The sequence below is a fragment of the Tarenaya hassleriana genome, unplaced genomic scaffold (assembly GCF_000463585.1).
Source record: "Tarenaya hassleriana unplaced genomic scaffold, ASM46358v1 Cleome3, whole genome shotgun sequence".
NCBI lineage: Eukaryota > Viridiplantae > Streptophyta > Magnoliopsida > Brassicales > Cleomaceae > Tarenaya > Tarenaya hassleriana.
In genome coordinates this window covers 6,803,815-6,821,821 of record NW_010966177.1, presented here as the reverse complement: position 1 = coordinate 6,821,821, position 18,007 = coordinate 6,803,815, and the positions used below count along the sequence as shown (strand labels likewise).

Below are 18,007 nucleotides of genomic sequence, written 5' to 3'. Positions count from 1 at the left end.
GTTTTTAAGTTAGTTTTAAATTGCTCATATTGCTTTTCGTAAAATTTTCTCTTTTTTTCTGAATATATATACTCAGACAAGATTTTATTTTGTTGGATGAAATGTTCTAGAGAATATAGAGATTTTACATTATAATAGAATTACACATGCATTTAGATTTTCTTATTCGTATTAGCTCATTAGGGTTTTTATTATTTGATTATAGAAATTATATTTCCTCTCTATCTGTTATAGTCATAAACATCAAATAATAACAAATATCCAACAATATTTGGTGTGAAAGCAGTTCTGATTTGGTGTGAAAGCAAAGGTCTTGTCCCCACGTCACACGACCACCTTTGATTTCATTGGTCGAACGTTACGTTTTTTAATGTCTTCTTAGTTACCCTCGCTATTGGTTCATTCGCATTTCGTCCTAAACAACGGTTCACTAATAATTGTACGTTCATTTTTGGGACAAAGACCTAAAGAAATCAACCTACTCCATCTAATCCGCTGCGTTATAGTCGCGGTAGAAGGTTTCAGTAATGACCTTTGACATGGAGCACATAACCATAGTAATATTATTAATCACGGCTATTGGCATGGTGCATAGTCGTTATTCGCATTACAATAGCATCAATAAATGCCACTTGAATTATATATACCACTAGAATTATAACCCTAACCCTAACCCTAATTTGAGTTAGGTCGATAATCTTTCACTTTCCCTTAGAGTCATAGATTTTAGATTTGTTTTGTCATGGTGTTGAATTATTTGCCCATTTGAATGGTTAAATGGAAGAAACTTGAGGTAACACAAACATTGTACAATTTTCAAATTTCCACGTCTTAGGTTAGATTGGATTGGATAAATGATGCTTAATCATTCAACTAACATGATTGATTGATTTGATTTCTTCCTAAATGTTTATGTAATCGATGTAGGAAGAAAACTTTAATGACACGTGCCATAATTAAAGAGGAAGAAGATATATAAGGTTTAAGATTTATTAGACTTTTGTTAGCGTGGATGGTCTGCTCTTGAAAATTAAACGATATATATTCTTCTCTTTAGTCATTAACTGAGCTGGAAAAATAATATGTTTCTATACAATTTAGAGAAAAGTAAGTGAAAGCTATTAGTTTATATAGGTAAAAAAAATCTAGAATGATAATGAAAGCCAAGAGAATTAATTATTCACTTTGCATCTTAGTCATTAATTATTATATATTTATTTAATATATAGACATGTACAATCAGAAAGAACCATTGAGGAAATTCACTAGATCATTTATTTGGCATTTTTAAAGTTAAATAGTTTTTAAATTAGTTTTAAATTGTTCATATTGCTTTTCGTAAAATTTTCTCTTTTTTTCTGAATATATATACTCAGACAAGATTTTATTTTGTTGGATGAAATGTTCTAGAGAATATAGAGATTTTACATTATAATAGAATTACACATGCATTTAGATTTTCTTATTCGTATTAGCTCATTAGGGTTTTTATTATTTGATTATAGAAATTATATTTCCTCTCTATCTGTTATAGTCATAAACATCAAATAATAACAAATATCCAACAATATTTTACTCAAGTATCTATCTATAGTCCTCCATCCAAATAGTATCTATATTAAGTTCCATCCATTGATTTTTCTTTTTTCCAAGACAAAGTTGTTCATATTTCCTATCATCACCTTCTAGAAAAGAAAATATTGCCTAAATTGATCCTCTACTCTATATATATATATATAGAGTTTAGGGTTTAGAACTTAGGTTTATAAATTATCAATGTGTCTCATTTGAATTAAAAGTTTGAAAATAACAATGTCAATAGTGTATTTAATAGTATAAAAAGAATCAGCACAATTGTATTTTGTTGTGGAATTGTGTTTGAAGGCACCACAGCAAGAAGCGCGAGAATGAGAACATATATATATCGTTCTCATTTTATTTTATTTTTCTTTTTTTTGTCAAAGTTATTTTATTTTTCTTTTGTTTACAAGTTTTTTTTTTGCATTATGGCTATATATTTGCAAAAATATGATATTGAGAAAACATTTGCAAATCTATGATCTACCTAACATAACCAAAACTAGGTTACAAGGTATACGAGAGATCAAGATCGTTCAAATAAAATTGTACAGTTATGCGCATGTCAGCTCCATTTGGCGCCATGTCATCCCATCAATCGTCCATGACGTGGCAGTTCTGACATGCCACTTAGATTGGCGCAAATCATTAATTAAGTACAGGATTTAAATCTTAATATTCACAGCTGAGGATAAACCCAACAATATATAGATTCATGATACGTCAACGACAACATACAACGATTGACATGACATAATCTTACGTTTATTAAGCTTTGATCAATAAGTTTAACACCATTATTCATGTACTGATATGGATTAAGAACAAGAGTAATTAGGCACCATAAGCACCATCTCCAACCTTGTTGAGAACATCCATCTCTTCCTTGAATTTCAGCATGGCATCTCTTGGCAATGTCATAACCATTTTGATCCCTCCCTCCATTGACGGATCCAACCTCGAAGGCTTCAAAAGCATGCCGAGATCTACGGCTTTTTCCGACGGGACCACCGGCAGCAGATTCACCGGCTCTCCCCATCCGAAATCCAACGACCCGAACCATCCTATGTTCCTCCAGTCCGTCAAGAACATCAGCCCGTCGTCTCTTTCCCCGAACCAATCGTCAATCTTCAACAGCTTCTCTTTGTTTCCTAGTTCCGCTTGAACGTAATCCTTGTCGTGAGCTTTTCTCTTGGCTTCTTTTATGAGTTTCACAATCTCAGAGATGGGCGATTCGTTTAATTCTCTTGCCGTTAACTCCACGTGCATGTCTATGCATGCGTTGCCGTAGTACCCATTAGGCAAAGGAGGATCCATGTCCGATCTTATTGCAACTGCTAAACCGAACACAACTATTCCATCTGGGTTTAGGTTTAGGGCTCGAGTTCTTGATCTCCACATGTAAGCTCCAAGAACTTCGAACGTTGTAAGAGACTCTTTTTGAAAGTCAGATTCTTTCGTTAAAGCTTCTTTCAACCTCTTTATAGTATCGGCACTAACGTTGACTGTCTCACTAACCTGTTAGACAAAAAGACGAAATTTGGTTTCAGATACAATTTTCATCAACCCAAACGGCGGGACGTGTAACATAGAGGTGGATCAATACATATACAAAAATATCAAAGGCGGAAAAATCAAACATCTAGTAAACGAGGAACATGAGTTAACATACGTAAAATATTAAAAGTTGATGTAGAAACAAATATTTTTTTTTTGGAGGAATATATATATATATATATATACCAGGTCTTGACTTGGCATATAAGGTGAAATAGCCAAAAGGTTAGAGTTTTCTGCTCCGGGGATTTCAACGGGTCGGTTATCAGGAATTCCGACGAGCCGATCTCTCTCCCATATCGGAACCACCGTCAGCTCCCTCTTTCCGGCCGCCAACTCGGTCAAGGCACTGATAAAACGAGCCACTCCAAATCCATCACACACCGCATGCGTCAATGCTGTCCCAATTGTGAATCCTCCGCATAGGAATTTGGTTACCTAAAGAGAAAGTCATTACAAAAGTGTGAATACCCATTGCTTATCACAACAATATATGTATTTGGGCAGCGTATATATATATACAAATTTACCGTTTAACAAAAATAAAATATATATGTATTATATATGTGTATATACATATATATGGTTACCTGCAAAGCCAAAGGGTGGTAACCGATCTCCTTATCATAGTTCTCATCGTCAGTTTTGGGCACGAGCAAAGATACAGTACCGAAATCAATACTCCCATCTAGATAGCTGAGAGAAGAGAGCTTGAGATTTGATGTAGCGATAGTAAAAGGCACGCCCTCGCCATTACATCTGAGCTGAAGCTTCCTGTCGCATTCTCGCCTGGTCAACTTGCCCGAGAGAGGATAGTAGTGGACAAGAAGATTGGACAGAGCCTCTCTAAGAAGGGATTCAGGTTCATAAGTTTTGTTTCTTCCTTGGTATACGTAAATTGTGCAGTACATAACTTCGTTGTAAGGGTCATTATCTAATGTGGAAAGAGACAGTATTTGTGAAGGTATTTGTTTTGAAGGTTTGATGAACTCGGTTGCTTTCTTCTCGACCGCTAGAGGGCACAAGCCGATTTGGTTCGCCATTTTAGGTTTCTTGTTTGTCACAAATGAAAAAGTTATCGCCTTGAGGCCATTTTATAACCAAAGTTTGCAACTTTTATTGGTGGTATTACTTGGACATCAATAATATTAAATAAAGTAGCGATTTTGGATACGTTTAGGTATACCTCGTACGATATGTCTAGGAAACAGTATATGTAGTCGAAATACAAGTATTTTTTTATTTAAAAAATGCAAACTAAAGAGAAGGAGATATTAATGTCTTAGATTCCTCCTAACGTGCAAATCATGCTGCCACAGATGATTCATGCGTGCATGGTTTGTGTGGACGAAGCTTAGGATTAATAAACCCCTGCCTCCATATATAATTTCCGCGATTTCTAGGGTTTTTCTCCCATCTTTTTTAACTTCATTAATTTTGTTAAATCTTTAGATGTTTGGTCCAAGTAGATAGATAATATAATTTTGTCACAAAAACTTACCCCATGCATTAAAAAAGAGAGAGAGGCCAAAGATCATTTCATCACGAGCTTAATAGTTAGGGGTTGTTGAGATGCAAAGGCCACGTCTTCACGTCTCATGTATTAGCTTTGATTTGATTGGAGAATTGTTGCCTATAGCGTCAATTAAAACGTTATTAATATCTTGTTAATTACCCTCGTTGGTATAAGAAATTCTCCTCTACTGGTTCATTCACATTTCGTCCTAAACAAAGATTAATTAACAATTATACGTTGTTATATTTTTAATAAATATCTTATTGAAGATTTTTTATTTGGAATGATATAATCCAACTCCATCTAATCCATTGCGTTGTAGAAGAATTCGAATCGTAGACTATAGAGCTGTTTTGTCACGGTGTGGAATTATGTGCTGATTTGAAGGGTAATTGGAAGAAAGTCGAGGTACCAAATATATCGCACAATTACAAATACCAAGAGTTTCCACGTCTTAGGTAAGATTTGATATCTTAGGACAAATAATGTTGTTTAGCAATTCAATTAACGTGATTAGTTTCTCCAAAATACAATCGTAGCAGATACATGTAATGTAAGAAAAATAAATATATAAAGAGATACTAGCAGTTTAATTTGTGTCGAAACTCGTAAAAATACAGAGATTCGGTTATGATTTCAAGATGTGTTGTCGTTTTTCTAAAAACCTTGATTACTAACAGTGAAGTGACCACAATTTTAGATTGTTCATAGAAAAAATTCAAATTTATGACCCATCAGTGGGTGGTCGAGTGGCGAAAGGGTGTTGCTCTCTGGCTCCGCTCGTCAGTTCGAAACCAGCTGATGGTGAGGGAGGGGGTATTTCTCGGTTGGGAGGGTGTTGCTCTTTGGACCCCTGTCGCCGGGCCTCTAAAGGCTGCTCCCGGGCCTAAGGGATGTAGGTTGGGTCGAATGCCCAGGTGAACCTCCTGGTTAACGAAAAAAAAATCAAATTTATGATAGAAAATAAAAATAAAACATTTTCTTTTTATTGTCTTGAAAAATTCGATAATTTTCTGGAAAAAATATATATCCAAGACAACCATGGTAATCTCTCAATAATAAAATGGGGTGTTTATATATTTCATGATATTTTATATACTGCATTTTTTTTTATATAAATAGATAGCAATAATGTAATCTATTCATGAAAATGGTGTCTATACATCAAGAGTTGTAAATCTCTTCATCAATATAGAGTTATTATTTATGCCTATTCATGATTAATTGTAAATCTTTTTTCAACAAATAATTATCTAAAAATTTTGAATGATGCAAAAAGGTATAATATTTTTTTAATGTGAATGATAACGACTCTTGAATATAATATGTCACTTAGACTCATCTAGTGCAGGTTCTTTTCTATTTCTTTCTAAACGTTACAATATATAATATATAACCAAACTAGGTTTAATTTATTAGACTTTTGTTAGGGTTTAGAGAGTAAACGAACAAGAATCCCAATAATGCAGAGTTTGAACATAGGAAAATAGCCCGGACCGCAATAATCAAGGCATACCTTTGAAGAAGCCGACAAGCGGGCATACTCATCAGACCTTAACCGATAGATTCTGTCAGATGTACCGTACTTTGGGTACATAGCGATGAACTTGTTGAAAGCTTCATCGAGCTCAGGTATGGCGTCTTCGGACAGGAAAAAGTGTTCGGCGGCTAAGGCAGTGGCTCGAAGGAATTCTCGCTGGGCGTGGAGCCTGGCGAGGGACCTAGACCGGCCTAAGCTCCTGTCTTGATTCTCTTCGTCCATGTCTTGCGATTTGAAGAGTGACCCATCTTCGGATGCTTCCTCGAGAACTTCCCTCAGCTTATCCACGTACAGTTTCCGAAGCATCGAAGCCTTTTTCTTGACATTAACCGCTGAATCGGATCCATCTCTCCTCCTCCCGCTCTTACCCTTATCCACTATCAGAGCAGCACAATGGTGAATTTGCTTCCACAACGAAAAATGCATTAATCGCTCAGCGAAAAAAGGATTCAGCCATGCCGAAAATTAGAAGCTTTTCTTCTGTAGAATCAGCAGAAGGACCAAAAGGGTTTATCTTCCTAGCCCATCAGAAAACCCTAGAATTCACAATGCGAGACGAGAAGATCACTGACGGTTGGGAAGATCAGAAGAGACCCAAAACAGAAACTTTTCGAGAACCCAGAAAAGATTATCGCTTCAAATGGATTAAACAAGATGCAGAGATGGAAATAAGCCCAAGTGAACAGAAGAGTTTCGCCGGAGAAGAAGAAATTGAAAGGCACAATTTCAACAAACAAAAGTACGAGAAAGAAAGCAAAGGGGAAGGAATCCAAGAAAGACGAAAGAGAGTCAAAAGGTTCAAACCCTAGGACCAACCTCAGGAGGGAGGGAGAAGGGAAACTAAAAAGAAAAAAGCAAACAGATCCCAAAACTTTGCATAGGAATTCATAAACCCTTCTGGTCACAACAATTTCTCTGAGGAAACAAATGATAAATATTGTGGAGAATCTTTCAGGAAAATAAAACCTTCAAGCAGTTATCTTTGAAGATAGTGAATATAAAAAACAAAATCTAACTCCTTTCACCACCAGTCGTCTCTCTCATTTACTAGTCCAACTCTCTCTATATATATATATACACATATATCTCAGAGACAATCTGTTAAAAAAAGGCATGGACTTTTACACAACTGAAGATCATATTGGCTGATAAGTTTCATGAGTTTAAAATCAAGAAAACATCACCTTGTCTTCTTGGAACAACCATTGGTTTGTCAACTCTTGCGTTAAGGATTAAAGAAATCACCTTTAAAGTTTTTTTTTTTACATCACTCGGTTCTTCTGCATTGAATTAAGTGATTTGTCTCTTTTTTTTTTATTAACAGTAAAATTTTATATATGTATGATATTCCTTACAAAAGGAAAGGTTTAAATAACCATCCTTAGTCTCAGAATTACATGAAAATTCAATATCTAAAAAAAGAGAGAAAAAAAATTCACTTAAAGAGTTTCGAAGTGATGAAACAAGAAAGACCTTAGTTTCCTTCGAATAGACAATAGTCTCCTCCTCCGGGTCATGATGAGGAGGTCTTTAAGTAGGATCCAACCGATCATTGCATTTAGAATGCTCCGAGTACTTGATTCGTCATGAACTTTAGTCTCAATGAGACCATTTGGGTAGTAAGGATTAATAAAATTTGCCTTGTCCCTTTCGAGTCCTACCGACTAAGGTAAAGTCGGTTGGATCTTGAAGAGTTTGGACAATTGCTCTAGAACGAAGGATACGCTGAGCTTCCTTGATCATCTCATTTTCATTCTCAAATTGATATACCGACTTACCAACTTTGTTATCGGGCAAGGAAATGAGGTTTGGCTTAGGAGAATGAGATTTGATATCTTTTGGTGATAGAGTTGGAGTGAAGGATTTTTGTGGAATTTGGAGTTCCTGGTTAGTCTCATCATTGATGTTTGAGTGTGGGTGTGTATGATTTGGTTCCAGAATTGTAGACTGGAAATTAACAGGGGAAGCATGTTGAACAAGAACCTCCAATGAAGAGGTATGTTTGTGAGCCACAACTGGGAGAGAGTTTGGTGAATTTGAAGAATCAAAGGGTAGTGGGGCAGCTGGATTTGGAGCAGTTGGAACAGGGGTGACAGGAGTTAGAGTAGTGATGCTAGCATCAGGTTGGTTTTTCTCCACCGGTGAAACTGATTGGGCAGGCTTCAAGGGGCAACCATAGATCTTATGTCCAAAGTTTCCACAACCTGAACAACGTGGAGGAGTCCAGGCATATTCAACCTTTCTCATCTTCAACCTCTACACATTCGGATAATGGGGAACCCAAGTTTACTTCCACCTTTACTCGTGCTTCTCCCACACTTAGAGGATCTAGCCGCATACGTTCGGTGTGGAGCGGTTCCCCGATTCCACAAGCTATGTAGTAGGTGCACCTTGTTGCTATGAGTAGCCCAACTTAATTCTTTTATGTTATCTTAGACCGTATAGTCCCATACCTATACAGCCCTCGAATCTCTCTCATTCCGGTGTGTACGATTCATCCCTATATCTCCTACCCAGAAGCTCGTCAGGAGCCGCCCCTTGTCCGTGCCTCTGCACCGGCGATCACTCTCCGTCCTCCTACGGTACTCTGGGTTGTCATAGCGACCTCTCACCAACGTGTAGGAATCAACATTGGCACGAGTCTAAAAGACCATCACGATCTAGACCTAACATCGTGATTAGCAACCTTGGTATAAGGAAGGCGCCACAAACGGTTATGACTGTCCGTTAGATAAGCCGGGTTGAACGCCATAGATAGAAATCCAATAAGTTTGGGAATAGTTCAACAAGGCCTATAAAAGAGAAACACTCTCAATTTGATAAAAAGATGATTGATTATTACAATATGATTTTTGTATCCTATTTATCGGTGTGGTCCTCAAGAGAGCCTTCCTAAATAATGTAGTCTTCCAGAAAGAGTTTTAAATGCTTTTGAAAAATGTGTTTCCATGGTTCACCGATTCCACAAGCTATGTAGCTAATTCCCGAAAGAGAATATAGCTCTGCAGGTATATCTGTAAGCTTCACCCAGACATGAGCAGAAGTAAGAGGCGGTTGACTAAACGAGCTTTGCGCAGACCATTCGACAACCGAGAACATCACGTCGGCTACACGCCACATTCCAACTTCGAGGACCCATTGTCTAGTGGCAAGATCAGAGATGTATAACATACAAGAGGAGTCACCGATTCTATGAACATGAAACTTGGATTTGCGTCCCCAAATAGGATTCAAAGACTGGTAGATCTTAGAGCCAGAAGGAGCAATACCATAAAAGTGTACCATATATCCATCCCAAGTCTTAGATGCTTCGACAAGGACAGAGCTCGGAACTCGAATCCCCGGGTTACTTTCCGCAGAGAGCGTTGGAGTAGTTACTCTACTGAGATTTTTGGATGAGGGACGGAGACGCATAGCCCATGGACATCGGCCAGACGGAGGAGACGAGCCATGTGCTTGTTCTGCTAGAGTCGGAGCAGATGCGGGGACCAGTAGAGCACCATGAGGGATGGAAGAGGGCTTACCCAGTGGGGAAAATCCAAAGACGTAAAGTGTGAGGGTTGAAGATAGGGGTTCGTAGTGATAGGCGATGGCTTAGTAGGGATTAAAAGATTTGAGTTAAGGATGAGCAGATCTGAACTTAGGTTGGAAGAAATGAGCGGATCTGGGTTTTGAACGGACAAATCCGAATTTAGAGAAGAAGAAATGTGTGGATCTGGGTTGAGGCAGAGTGGATCTGAGCTAGGGATGATTGGTGGTTGGCAGTTTAAGGGTGGAGATGGAGGAGTTTTTTTTTTGTTTCAGATCTGTCGAATCTCCCTTCGACGGAGAGTTGTGCTTCTTCTTTTTTTGGCTCATGGCAGAGGAAAAATCAAACTTTTCGTAGAGAGAAAGAGACCAGAAGAAAGAATACTTTTGTCTCGTTTAGTAACTTCATCAATCAGAATTATGATTTTTTTGTCATTTTATATATGAAATTAAAATACTATTATCAGATTTGTTGGTTGAAAACAAACGAAAGATATGCCTATACCCAACATGTCGTGGACGAGTGGTCAAGTTTGGGGTGGGAAGTAATTCCACTGGTGGGGAGGGAGGTAATTTCTGGGTCTATACGCTTCATATACAAAGGCTGTTTTCGGGCCGAAAGTTTACCTAATCAGCGCGCTCGAAGGGTAACCAGTGACGGACCCACGTTATGACCAATGGGGGCATGTGCCCCAGTAATGTTGCAAAAATGTCTTTGTACAATTTATTTCTTCATACCATTTCTTTTTTTGTTAGGTATATATATACATTATTATATGTCTATTCCCCCAATTAAAATTTGGTGTGGGTCCGCTACTGAGGGTAACAGTTAGGCATCATAAAAAAAAAAAGATATGCCTATTAAAAGATGGGTTTGTCTCTGGTTTACTCCATAATTTAAATTTATCTACCATAAAACGATTTGTCCTTTTATTAGTCTGTTTAGTTTCTCAATTTATATACATCTAAATTCTGTCATTATAAGTTTCAAAACCGAAGTACATAGATTTGTTAGAAGGGGACAAAAAAAGACAATGGTGCACCAAATCATTTTGCCGAATTGCCATAAAGTCCATGGAAAATAATTTCAAAAGGAGCGAGTTCACCCTCAGAATAAGGAATATTTTCAGACCATGCCACTAAACCATTCATCAATATTGACACAAAAAGAAAAGCCGGGAACATGTCCCAAGTGACGAAGCCAAGAAGTGAGCTTAACATTTTCCTGTCTTCATCTTCGTTCAAGATCCTGATTCTTTCGTAAGAACCTTTGGCCGTCCAAAGCTTCTGACTTGTCCGGTGGAACAGAGCTTGAACTGGTTTTTTCCTTGTACTAAGCAGTATCTTCAATGGCGATCCCACTTCCACTCCTACGTCTCTGCCTCAGTCTTCCAGCAATACTATCTGGGTTCGGTTCAAGAGAGACTTTCCTCCTCTTACATGTCCTTTCTGAACAGCTTTCATATGCTCTGCTGCTTTCTTTCTGCTCCTTCCCTGCCTCTTCTGGTGACAAATTCTCTGAAGCTTGCTTGTCACCGGAAGGAATGAAGCTCAGTGACCTCCTGGGTGAATTCAGGTTTTTGTTCGAATGATTTTCCTCTTCCTGAAAGAAATCACCATCCTCTTCACAGTCAACATGTCCATCGTTATTAGGATTTCCCATTTTGTTATTTCCCTTCTCCTGTAATGATCTATCATCAATGTGATGATCATCGTTTTGATTGTCCAGATCCTGCATCTTTGGAATTTTGGGGAGATCATCATCGGCTGTCTTCAGATGGGGATGCTCTTGGAACAATGCTTCTACTTCTTGAAAGCTAAGAGATCTCTTTGCAGAAGTTTGGTTGGGGGTGTCATCAGGCTTTTCCTCAGAGTTTGTCAGCGACAGTTTGGTCTGAATCAGATAATGCGCAACAGACTTGTACCCGAGTTTGGATATCTGGAAAGAGTTCAAGGAGATCTTTAAATTTTGGTTCTACTTCTACACAACAAAAGATAAACCAAGATAACGCAAAGGAACAACTAGCACTTACCCTTCTGTAAATTGCTCCAGTTGGGAGCCAACCTTTATGAGTACGGCAGAGACTGCAGTTGCAAATCCCACGGCAGACAGGGCAAATCCAATCTGGATTTTCCAAAGTTTCCAGGACATGTTCCCCGTATCTGTTAACACATTCAGCACCAAACCAGGAGAGAAGGTCAGACAGATGATTAAGATTAGTCTACTCAAGAGCAGTGATTGCTTGGGTAACAGGAAGAAGCAAGACCAGACAAAAGAAAAGCTCGATGAAAAAAATAAACTACGAGGTTGGTGGCCATGGAGGTACGAGAATGTTGCAGATGAATGAACTATATACCTCATGTACAAACAATCTCCACAGAACTGTCCCTGGACCATGTTGCATTGGCTGCACTGAGTACGATACCCAAGCGTTTTCTGCCTGCAGAGAACAACGCGCAAAGACCATTCAAAGATAGCATCCAAAGTCTCTCCGTTTCAGACATATGGGTGAATCTGTCTAACTCAACATTCAACCGAATAAGACTTCTCAGACAACATTGAATAACAACATCAAGAACAACAAACTGATTAAAGCAACTGAGTAAGGCTTCTCAGACAACATTCAGTAACATCAAGTTCCCAAAAGAACAGCACAGTGCATCAGGAAGAACAATGTTAACCTGCACTGGTGACAAGTCTTTCCATTAACAGGGTCATAAATCCGTTTCCCATCTTTCCCGTAACCATCCACGAAGAACGTCCAGCTTCGCTCTGTGTTCCCGAGAAGCTTCTCGTGTTCCTCAGTGTAAATCTCAGGCCTGGCTCCTTCTTCTAGCTGAACAGTCACGTGTTCTAATGATTTTCCCCTTTTGGCCTCAACAGCCTCCGAGTACGAAACTGGGGACACATTCTGCAATCTGACATTAGAAAAACACGAAAACAGAGAGAAAAACCCTCAATCAAACCCTAATCCCAGTCTCAAGTTCTCATCTTGTCACCAAAATCGAACAGATTTCATCACAAGCGAACGATAATCGAACCTGGAAGAACGTCGGGTGGGTCCTGAAAGCTGAACGGGAGGACAACCGCGGGTCGATTTTCGACCCGAATCAGAGTTACCGAAGGGCCTTTTGGCGGGTCGGGTTTCGGATCTGAGTTTGAGGGAGAGGTCCAAAATCCCTAGGCTTTGCATTCGCTGGAGATTCTCCTTGATCCTCTCTTCCCTGCATTGCTCGTAGCGAGAGACGCTTCCTGTTTCTCCGGATTCTCGATCATGGGCTCCGTACAGTTCCGGGGACTCCATCGTCTTTCTCATGGCGGCGGGCATGGCGATTTCACTATTCCTGACCTCTCTTGCTGTAGGGGAAAAGACATTTCGCTTTTATTTCTCAGCGAGGGTTTTATGATCATTGAGCATAGCAACGGTCGGATTTTTCCTTTGAAAAATTTCAAAAAAAAAAAAGACCACAGTGCATGGGTCAAAGGGAAAGTCATAAATTTAATTTCCTAGTTTAATGAGAAAAATATTATTTTATTATTTTTTGCCATATAATCATTTAGTGGGAGTACCTTTTAAGAAATTGGTTTTTTTAATTTAAAAAGTATTTAACTTTTTATAATAAATTTTCATTTATAATTAAAAAATTAGACACAGCAAAGAAAAAAAAAAATGGGAGTCTCATCTTCTCAACCAAATTAATACCTAATCTGCCCTCAAGCCCCATATCCATCATCACCTTCTATTTTGGTGATATTAAATTAATGAAATAATTTATGTTCATACACTATCTTATAGATATTTGCCGAATTTATATAATGGTACATACAACTAACAAGCGTAATATAACCGATTATACATTTTTATCTTGTTGATATATTTATTTATTTTATGATGGGATGGAATGGACAGCGTGAGTTTTTAGATCTGTCCAAGTCATTTGTCATGGATGCATTTCATCATTGTCTTATTTTGGTATTATTTTGAAAATCAATATATTTATATATATATTATATATTTAAAGAAAAATGTATATAATTAGTGGATACATTTATTAAATTTGGTTACATATTAATATAGTATTTTTTCCTTTCTTTATGATGGAATAGACATTGAGTTTTTTCTCACAAGCAAAAGGGAAAAAAGGGCACGTTGATGAACCACCGAGTGAATATCATATCCACCATTTTCTCAAAATGGGTCAAACCAAAAACACATTTCGCAAATCTACACACTATATATATATATATAATCATACCGAGCCTTTTCAAACATTATAAATTCTCTCGAGTTCCTCGACCCATGTCCAAGAGACCTTCTGGTTCGAGCGGCGGCTCTATGGCGACCTCCTCCACTCTCTCCTTCTTCTTCATCTTCATCTTCTTTGTCAAGTTCATCGCCATTGCCGAAGCAGCAGGTGAAGAAGATAACAACGACAAGAAGAAGAAGAACGGGCTAGGAGCTTCGTTTATATTCGGAGATTCTCTGGTCGACGCCGGCAATAACAACTACTTGTCCACGCTCTCTAAGGCCAATATCAAGCCTAATGGCATTGATTTCAAGCCCTCTAACGGCAATCCCACCGGCCGTTTCACCAACGGTCGCACCATCGGCGACATTGTCGGTACGGTTCTTTTCATTTAACTCAATCACATAATTGCTCCGTGTATAGGTATAAACATCGATATACACGTATATTATATGCTTGATAGTGGCAAGTATTAGGATATATTCTAAATGGTCTATCTATGTATTACGAGTATAGAGAGATTGTATAGATTATTGAGATACTAATATTATTAATAGATGTATAGAATGGATCATATTAGTGATGTAATCATATTATTTGATCAAATTCAGGGGAAGAATTAGGGCAACCGAACTATGCTATCCCGTTCTTGGCACCAAACGCAACCGGCAAAGCTATATTATACGGCGTGAATTACGCGTCCGGAGGAGGAGGCATTTTGAACGCCACCGGGAGGATCTTCGTACGATTTCATATTTCTAATCGTTTTTTCCGATTTGTTGGAAAAAATATAAATATATATGTGAAAGATTAGGTTATACATTCTACAAAATGCTTTTTTTCTTTTTTTGCAGGTGAATAGGTTGGGTATGGACGTGCAAGTCGATTTCTTCAACGTCACGAGGAAACAATTCGATGAAATATTGGGCAAGGACGAGGCAAGAGATTACATAAGGAAGAAATCGATATTCTCGATCACGATTGGGGCAAACGATTTCCTCAACAACTACTTGTTTCCCGTCCTATCCGTCGGAACGAGGTTCACTCAAACTCCGGACGATTTCGTTACCGACATGCTCAATCATCTACGCGACCAACTCATGGTACGGAACTTGTGGTAAGTATATATTATATGATATGATGTAATTTATATGCCATTTTCATGCAGAGGCTGTATAACCTAGACGCGAGGAAATTCGTGATCGGGAACGTGGGGCCGATCGGATGCATCCCCTACCAGAAAACGATCAACCAAATGGACAAAGAAGAATGTGTCGACTTGGCCAATAAACTAGCGAACCAATACAACGCGAGGTTGAAATCCATGTTGGAGGATCTAAACAAGAATCTTCACGACGCCACGTTCGTGCATGCAAACGTATACGATCTCGTCATGGAACTCATCACAAACTACAAGAAATACGGTACGTATAATCTTAGATACGAAAAGAGGGATCGTACGTGTATATATATATATATACGGTTTTATACGAATGTAAATGGATGGGACACGCAGGGTTTAAGACAGCGACCACGGCGTGCTGCGGCAATGGAGGACAGTTCGCGGGGATTATACCATGTGGACCGACTTCGAGCATGTGCCAAGAGAGGGATAAATATGTCTTTTGGGACCCTTATCATCCCAGCGAAGCTGCTAATCTTATAATCGCTAAACAGTTGTTGTATGGTAGCACCGAATACATTTCGCCCGTTAATCTCAAAAATCTCAGAGATCTCTGATATATTATATTGTATTAATGTGCTGTGAACCGTCTTTTCATTGTTTGAAATGAAACTATATTATATATATATACCATGACTGAGGTCATACATGGTTCTTGTAAATCCATTTTGTACAAATTTCTGATTTCACTTAGTCAACGGGTCAATGGGTGACGTAATACTATTAAGTAATCAAATCTTGGGGGGAGGGGGTTGAATAACTTGAATTGATGATCTTTGACGGTTAAAAGAGGGTAAATTTGCACTTCGGTACAGAATAGAAAGAATATTTCAAATTGGTCCCTAAAGTTTAATCAAAGTTATAAAAAGGCTTTTAAAACTCTTCCCCCCCTCTCTCTCTCTCTCTCGGGTTTTAACGAGGGCTTTTGGAATCTGTTCCTCCGCTCCAAAACCCTAGATTCAATTTCTCAATCCGAAACCGAGCAATGTCGTTCTCTTTATTCTCTATCCCACAGCAGCAGCAGCAGCAGATGCAGACGCCACAAACGCTGTTCCAGACGCAGCCGCAGGCGTTTCAGCAGCAGAGCACTCCCTTCTTCTCGCAACCGCAATTCCCGCAGCAAACGCCGACATTTCAGCAGCAGCAGCAGCAGCAGCAGCAGCGGCCGCAGCAGCAACCGCAGTTGTACCTGTTCACGAACGATAAGGCGCTGGCGAATTACAGCACCAAATGGGCCGATCTTCATCCGGATTCTCAAAAGCTCCTGCTCAAGATTGAGTACGTTTTGTTCGATTTCTTCTATTTCCCAGATTTTTTTCCCGTTCCTCGATTCGATTGCTTCGGCTGCTGCAGTTGTCTGTTGTTATTGGTCAAAGACACTGGATCAAGGGATGTGGGTTTTGTTTTTCTCCTTCCGCTCTTACCTAGAAGGATAATTTTTTGGGGGAAAAGCAATTTTTTTTTATTGTATAGGTTGAAGAAAATTAGGATCTTTGATGTTGTTAGGGTGTGTAGATCTCTCATTCCGTTAAAAGTTTAGATTTTTAATTGTTTCTGAGCTCTTGGACCTTGATTTTGGCTACTGATTTGTACCCATTAGGTTTAGCGTTTGCTCATATAATCGGTTCTGTAAACTAAAAGTTATGGTTTATCTTTTCTCTGCAGAGAGAGGATACTGGGGTATAGAGATGAAAGCCAGAGGTTAGATCAGTGTAGTCGCCTTTACGATTCCTCTGTCTCAAATGAAGTGTTCGAGCTTGATGCAAGCCGCATTGTTCAGGTCTGTGCCTCTGTGGACTATGTTGGTTTCGAGTTTTCATCATGCAGGTTAAAGGGACATGAAAAATCTTGCATCTAATCTTTGTAGGAGCTTGGTGGGATAAGTACTGCCATGGACCGGCAGAAAGTCGTTCTGCAAGAGCTTATGGTTGTTGCTAAAGATATGCTACGTAATGCTGAAATCGCCGTCCGTTCTTTTATGATGCTACGGCCGAGATTTCTTCACTCTAAACAAGGAAGTGGAGTATCTTCCGGTCAACCATCTCAAACCCCGGGAGGAGCAATTCCGACCGCAGTTTCTTCGGGTCAACCTGCAGCTACTTCCTTAGTTCCCGTTGCCGATTTTTACCGTGGGATTCCAAAGAAACCATCCCCTTTTATACAGCAAACTGTTGTAAGGTTTGAGAAGTATCTGGGCGAGTGCCGACAATGGATCGAAGAGTTGGAACAACTGCTTGCCTTGGATTCAGACAAGAACACTAGACATGCTTCCCTTTTAGAAGCTCTTCCTAAAGTCATGTCTAATGTGCACGATTTCTTTGTTCATGTCGCAGCCAAGGTACTACCCGATATTCTTTGTCACCGTATTGTCCAGAAAAAAGCCGATAATGGTTTAGCTTTTGTTCATGATGAGTTTGAATATGTCTTGTCAGGTGGAGAATATTCATCAGTACATTGAATCAATGAGAACTGCATACCTTGCTGACCAGCGACGGAGGGGAGAATGTAATGATCCGTTCCTCGAGGCTGATCGAAGGGAAACAGCGAAACAAGAAGCTGCTGCTAAAAGGGTGCACCCGACTCTGCATCTACCTGCCAGTACACAACCCTCGACTCAGGTTGCGGGGCTGTTTGCCAGCTCAGCGACTCCGGGGGCTTCAAATGCACCACAGGCATCGGCACCCGCTCTGATGCCAGCGGCAGTGGCAGCTTCTTCTTCGGGAGGTGGCTTTTCTCTTTTCACCACACCTTCCTCTGCTCCGTCCTCTTCTCTATTTGCAACGCCATCTTCTGTTGCTCCTACCTCCTCTTTGTTCGGATCATCCAATGCTTCCTCTCAGCCATCGCTTTTCGGTTC

At 39.2% G+C, this 18,007-nt stretch overlaps 4 protein-coding genes across 8 annotated transcripts in view; 2 read left to right on the top strand and 2 right to left on the bottom strand.

The window, feature by feature from the left end:
* Positions 1 to 2,270: 2,270 nt before the first annotated feature.
* LOC104819827 (spermidine coumaroyl-CoA acyltransferase-like) lies at positions 2,271 to 4,184 on the bottom strand. The gene is made up of 3 exons (XM_010550087.1): positions 3,726 to 4,184; positions 3,322 to 3,573; positions 2,271 to 3,096 (listed from the first exon to the last, which is right to left on the bottom strand). Exons 1-3 carry the CDS (start codon positions 4,176 to 4,178, stop codon positions 2,413 to 2,415), a joined length of 1,389 nt encoding a protein of 462 aa, XP_010548389.1. The 5' UTR covers positions 4,179 to 4,184; the 3' UTR covers positions 2,271 to 2,412.
* A 6,570-nt stretch (positions 4,185 to 10,754) lies between these two features.
* LOC104819826 lies at positions 10,755 to 13,108 on the bottom strand. Its single transcript, XM_010550086.2, has 5 exons — positions 12,762 to 13,108; positions 12,402 to 12,638; positions 12,077 to 12,160; positions 11,753 to 11,882; positions 10,755 to 11,658 (listed from the first exon to the last, which is right to left on the bottom strand). The coding sequence occupies exons 1-5, from the start codon at positions 13,046 to 13,048 to the stop codon at positions 11,053 to 11,055; spliced, it is 1,344 nt and encodes a 447-aa protein (XP_010548388.1). The 5' UTR covers positions 13,049 to 13,108; the 3' UTR covers positions 10,755 to 11,052.
* Positions 13,109 to 14,009: 901 nt separating this feature from the next.
* Positions 14,010 to 15,810, top strand: LOC104819825 (GDSL esterase/lipase At2g23540). The gene is made up of 5 exons (XM_010550085.1): positions 14,010 to 14,342; positions 14,579 to 14,709; positions 14,822 to 15,070; positions 15,136 to 15,391; positions 15,484 to 15,810. Exons 1-5 carry the CDS (start codon positions 14,021 to 14,023, stop codon positions 15,705 to 15,707), a joined length of 1,182 nt encoding a protein of 393 aa, XP_010548387.1. The 5' UTR covers positions 14,010 to 14,020; the 3' UTR covers positions 15,708 to 15,810.
* A 236-nt stretch (positions 15,811 to 16,046) lies between these two features.
* Positions 16,047 to 18,007, top strand: part of LOC104819823 (nuclear pore complex protein NUP58) — a 2,916-nt gene continuing 955 nt past the window's right edge. For 2 of the 5 annotated variants that reach the window (XM_019203286.1, XM_010550080.2), the window contains exons 1-4: positions 16,047 to 16,428; positions 16,816 to 16,930; positions 17,018 to 17,488; positions 17,583 to 18,003. In XM_019203286.1, coding sequence (XP_019058831.1) covers positions 16,136 to 16,428; positions 16,816 to 16,930; positions 17,018 to 17,488; positions 17,583 to 18,003 — 1,300 coding nt within the window. In that variant the 5' untranslated portion in view covers positions 16,047 to 16,135. The remainder of the gene's footprint in view (positions 16,429 to 16,815; positions 16,931 to 17,017; positions 17,489 to 17,582; positions 18,004 to 18,007) is intronic. The other 3 variants (XM_019203289.1, XM_019203288.1, XM_019203287.1) reach the window with 3 other exon arrangements.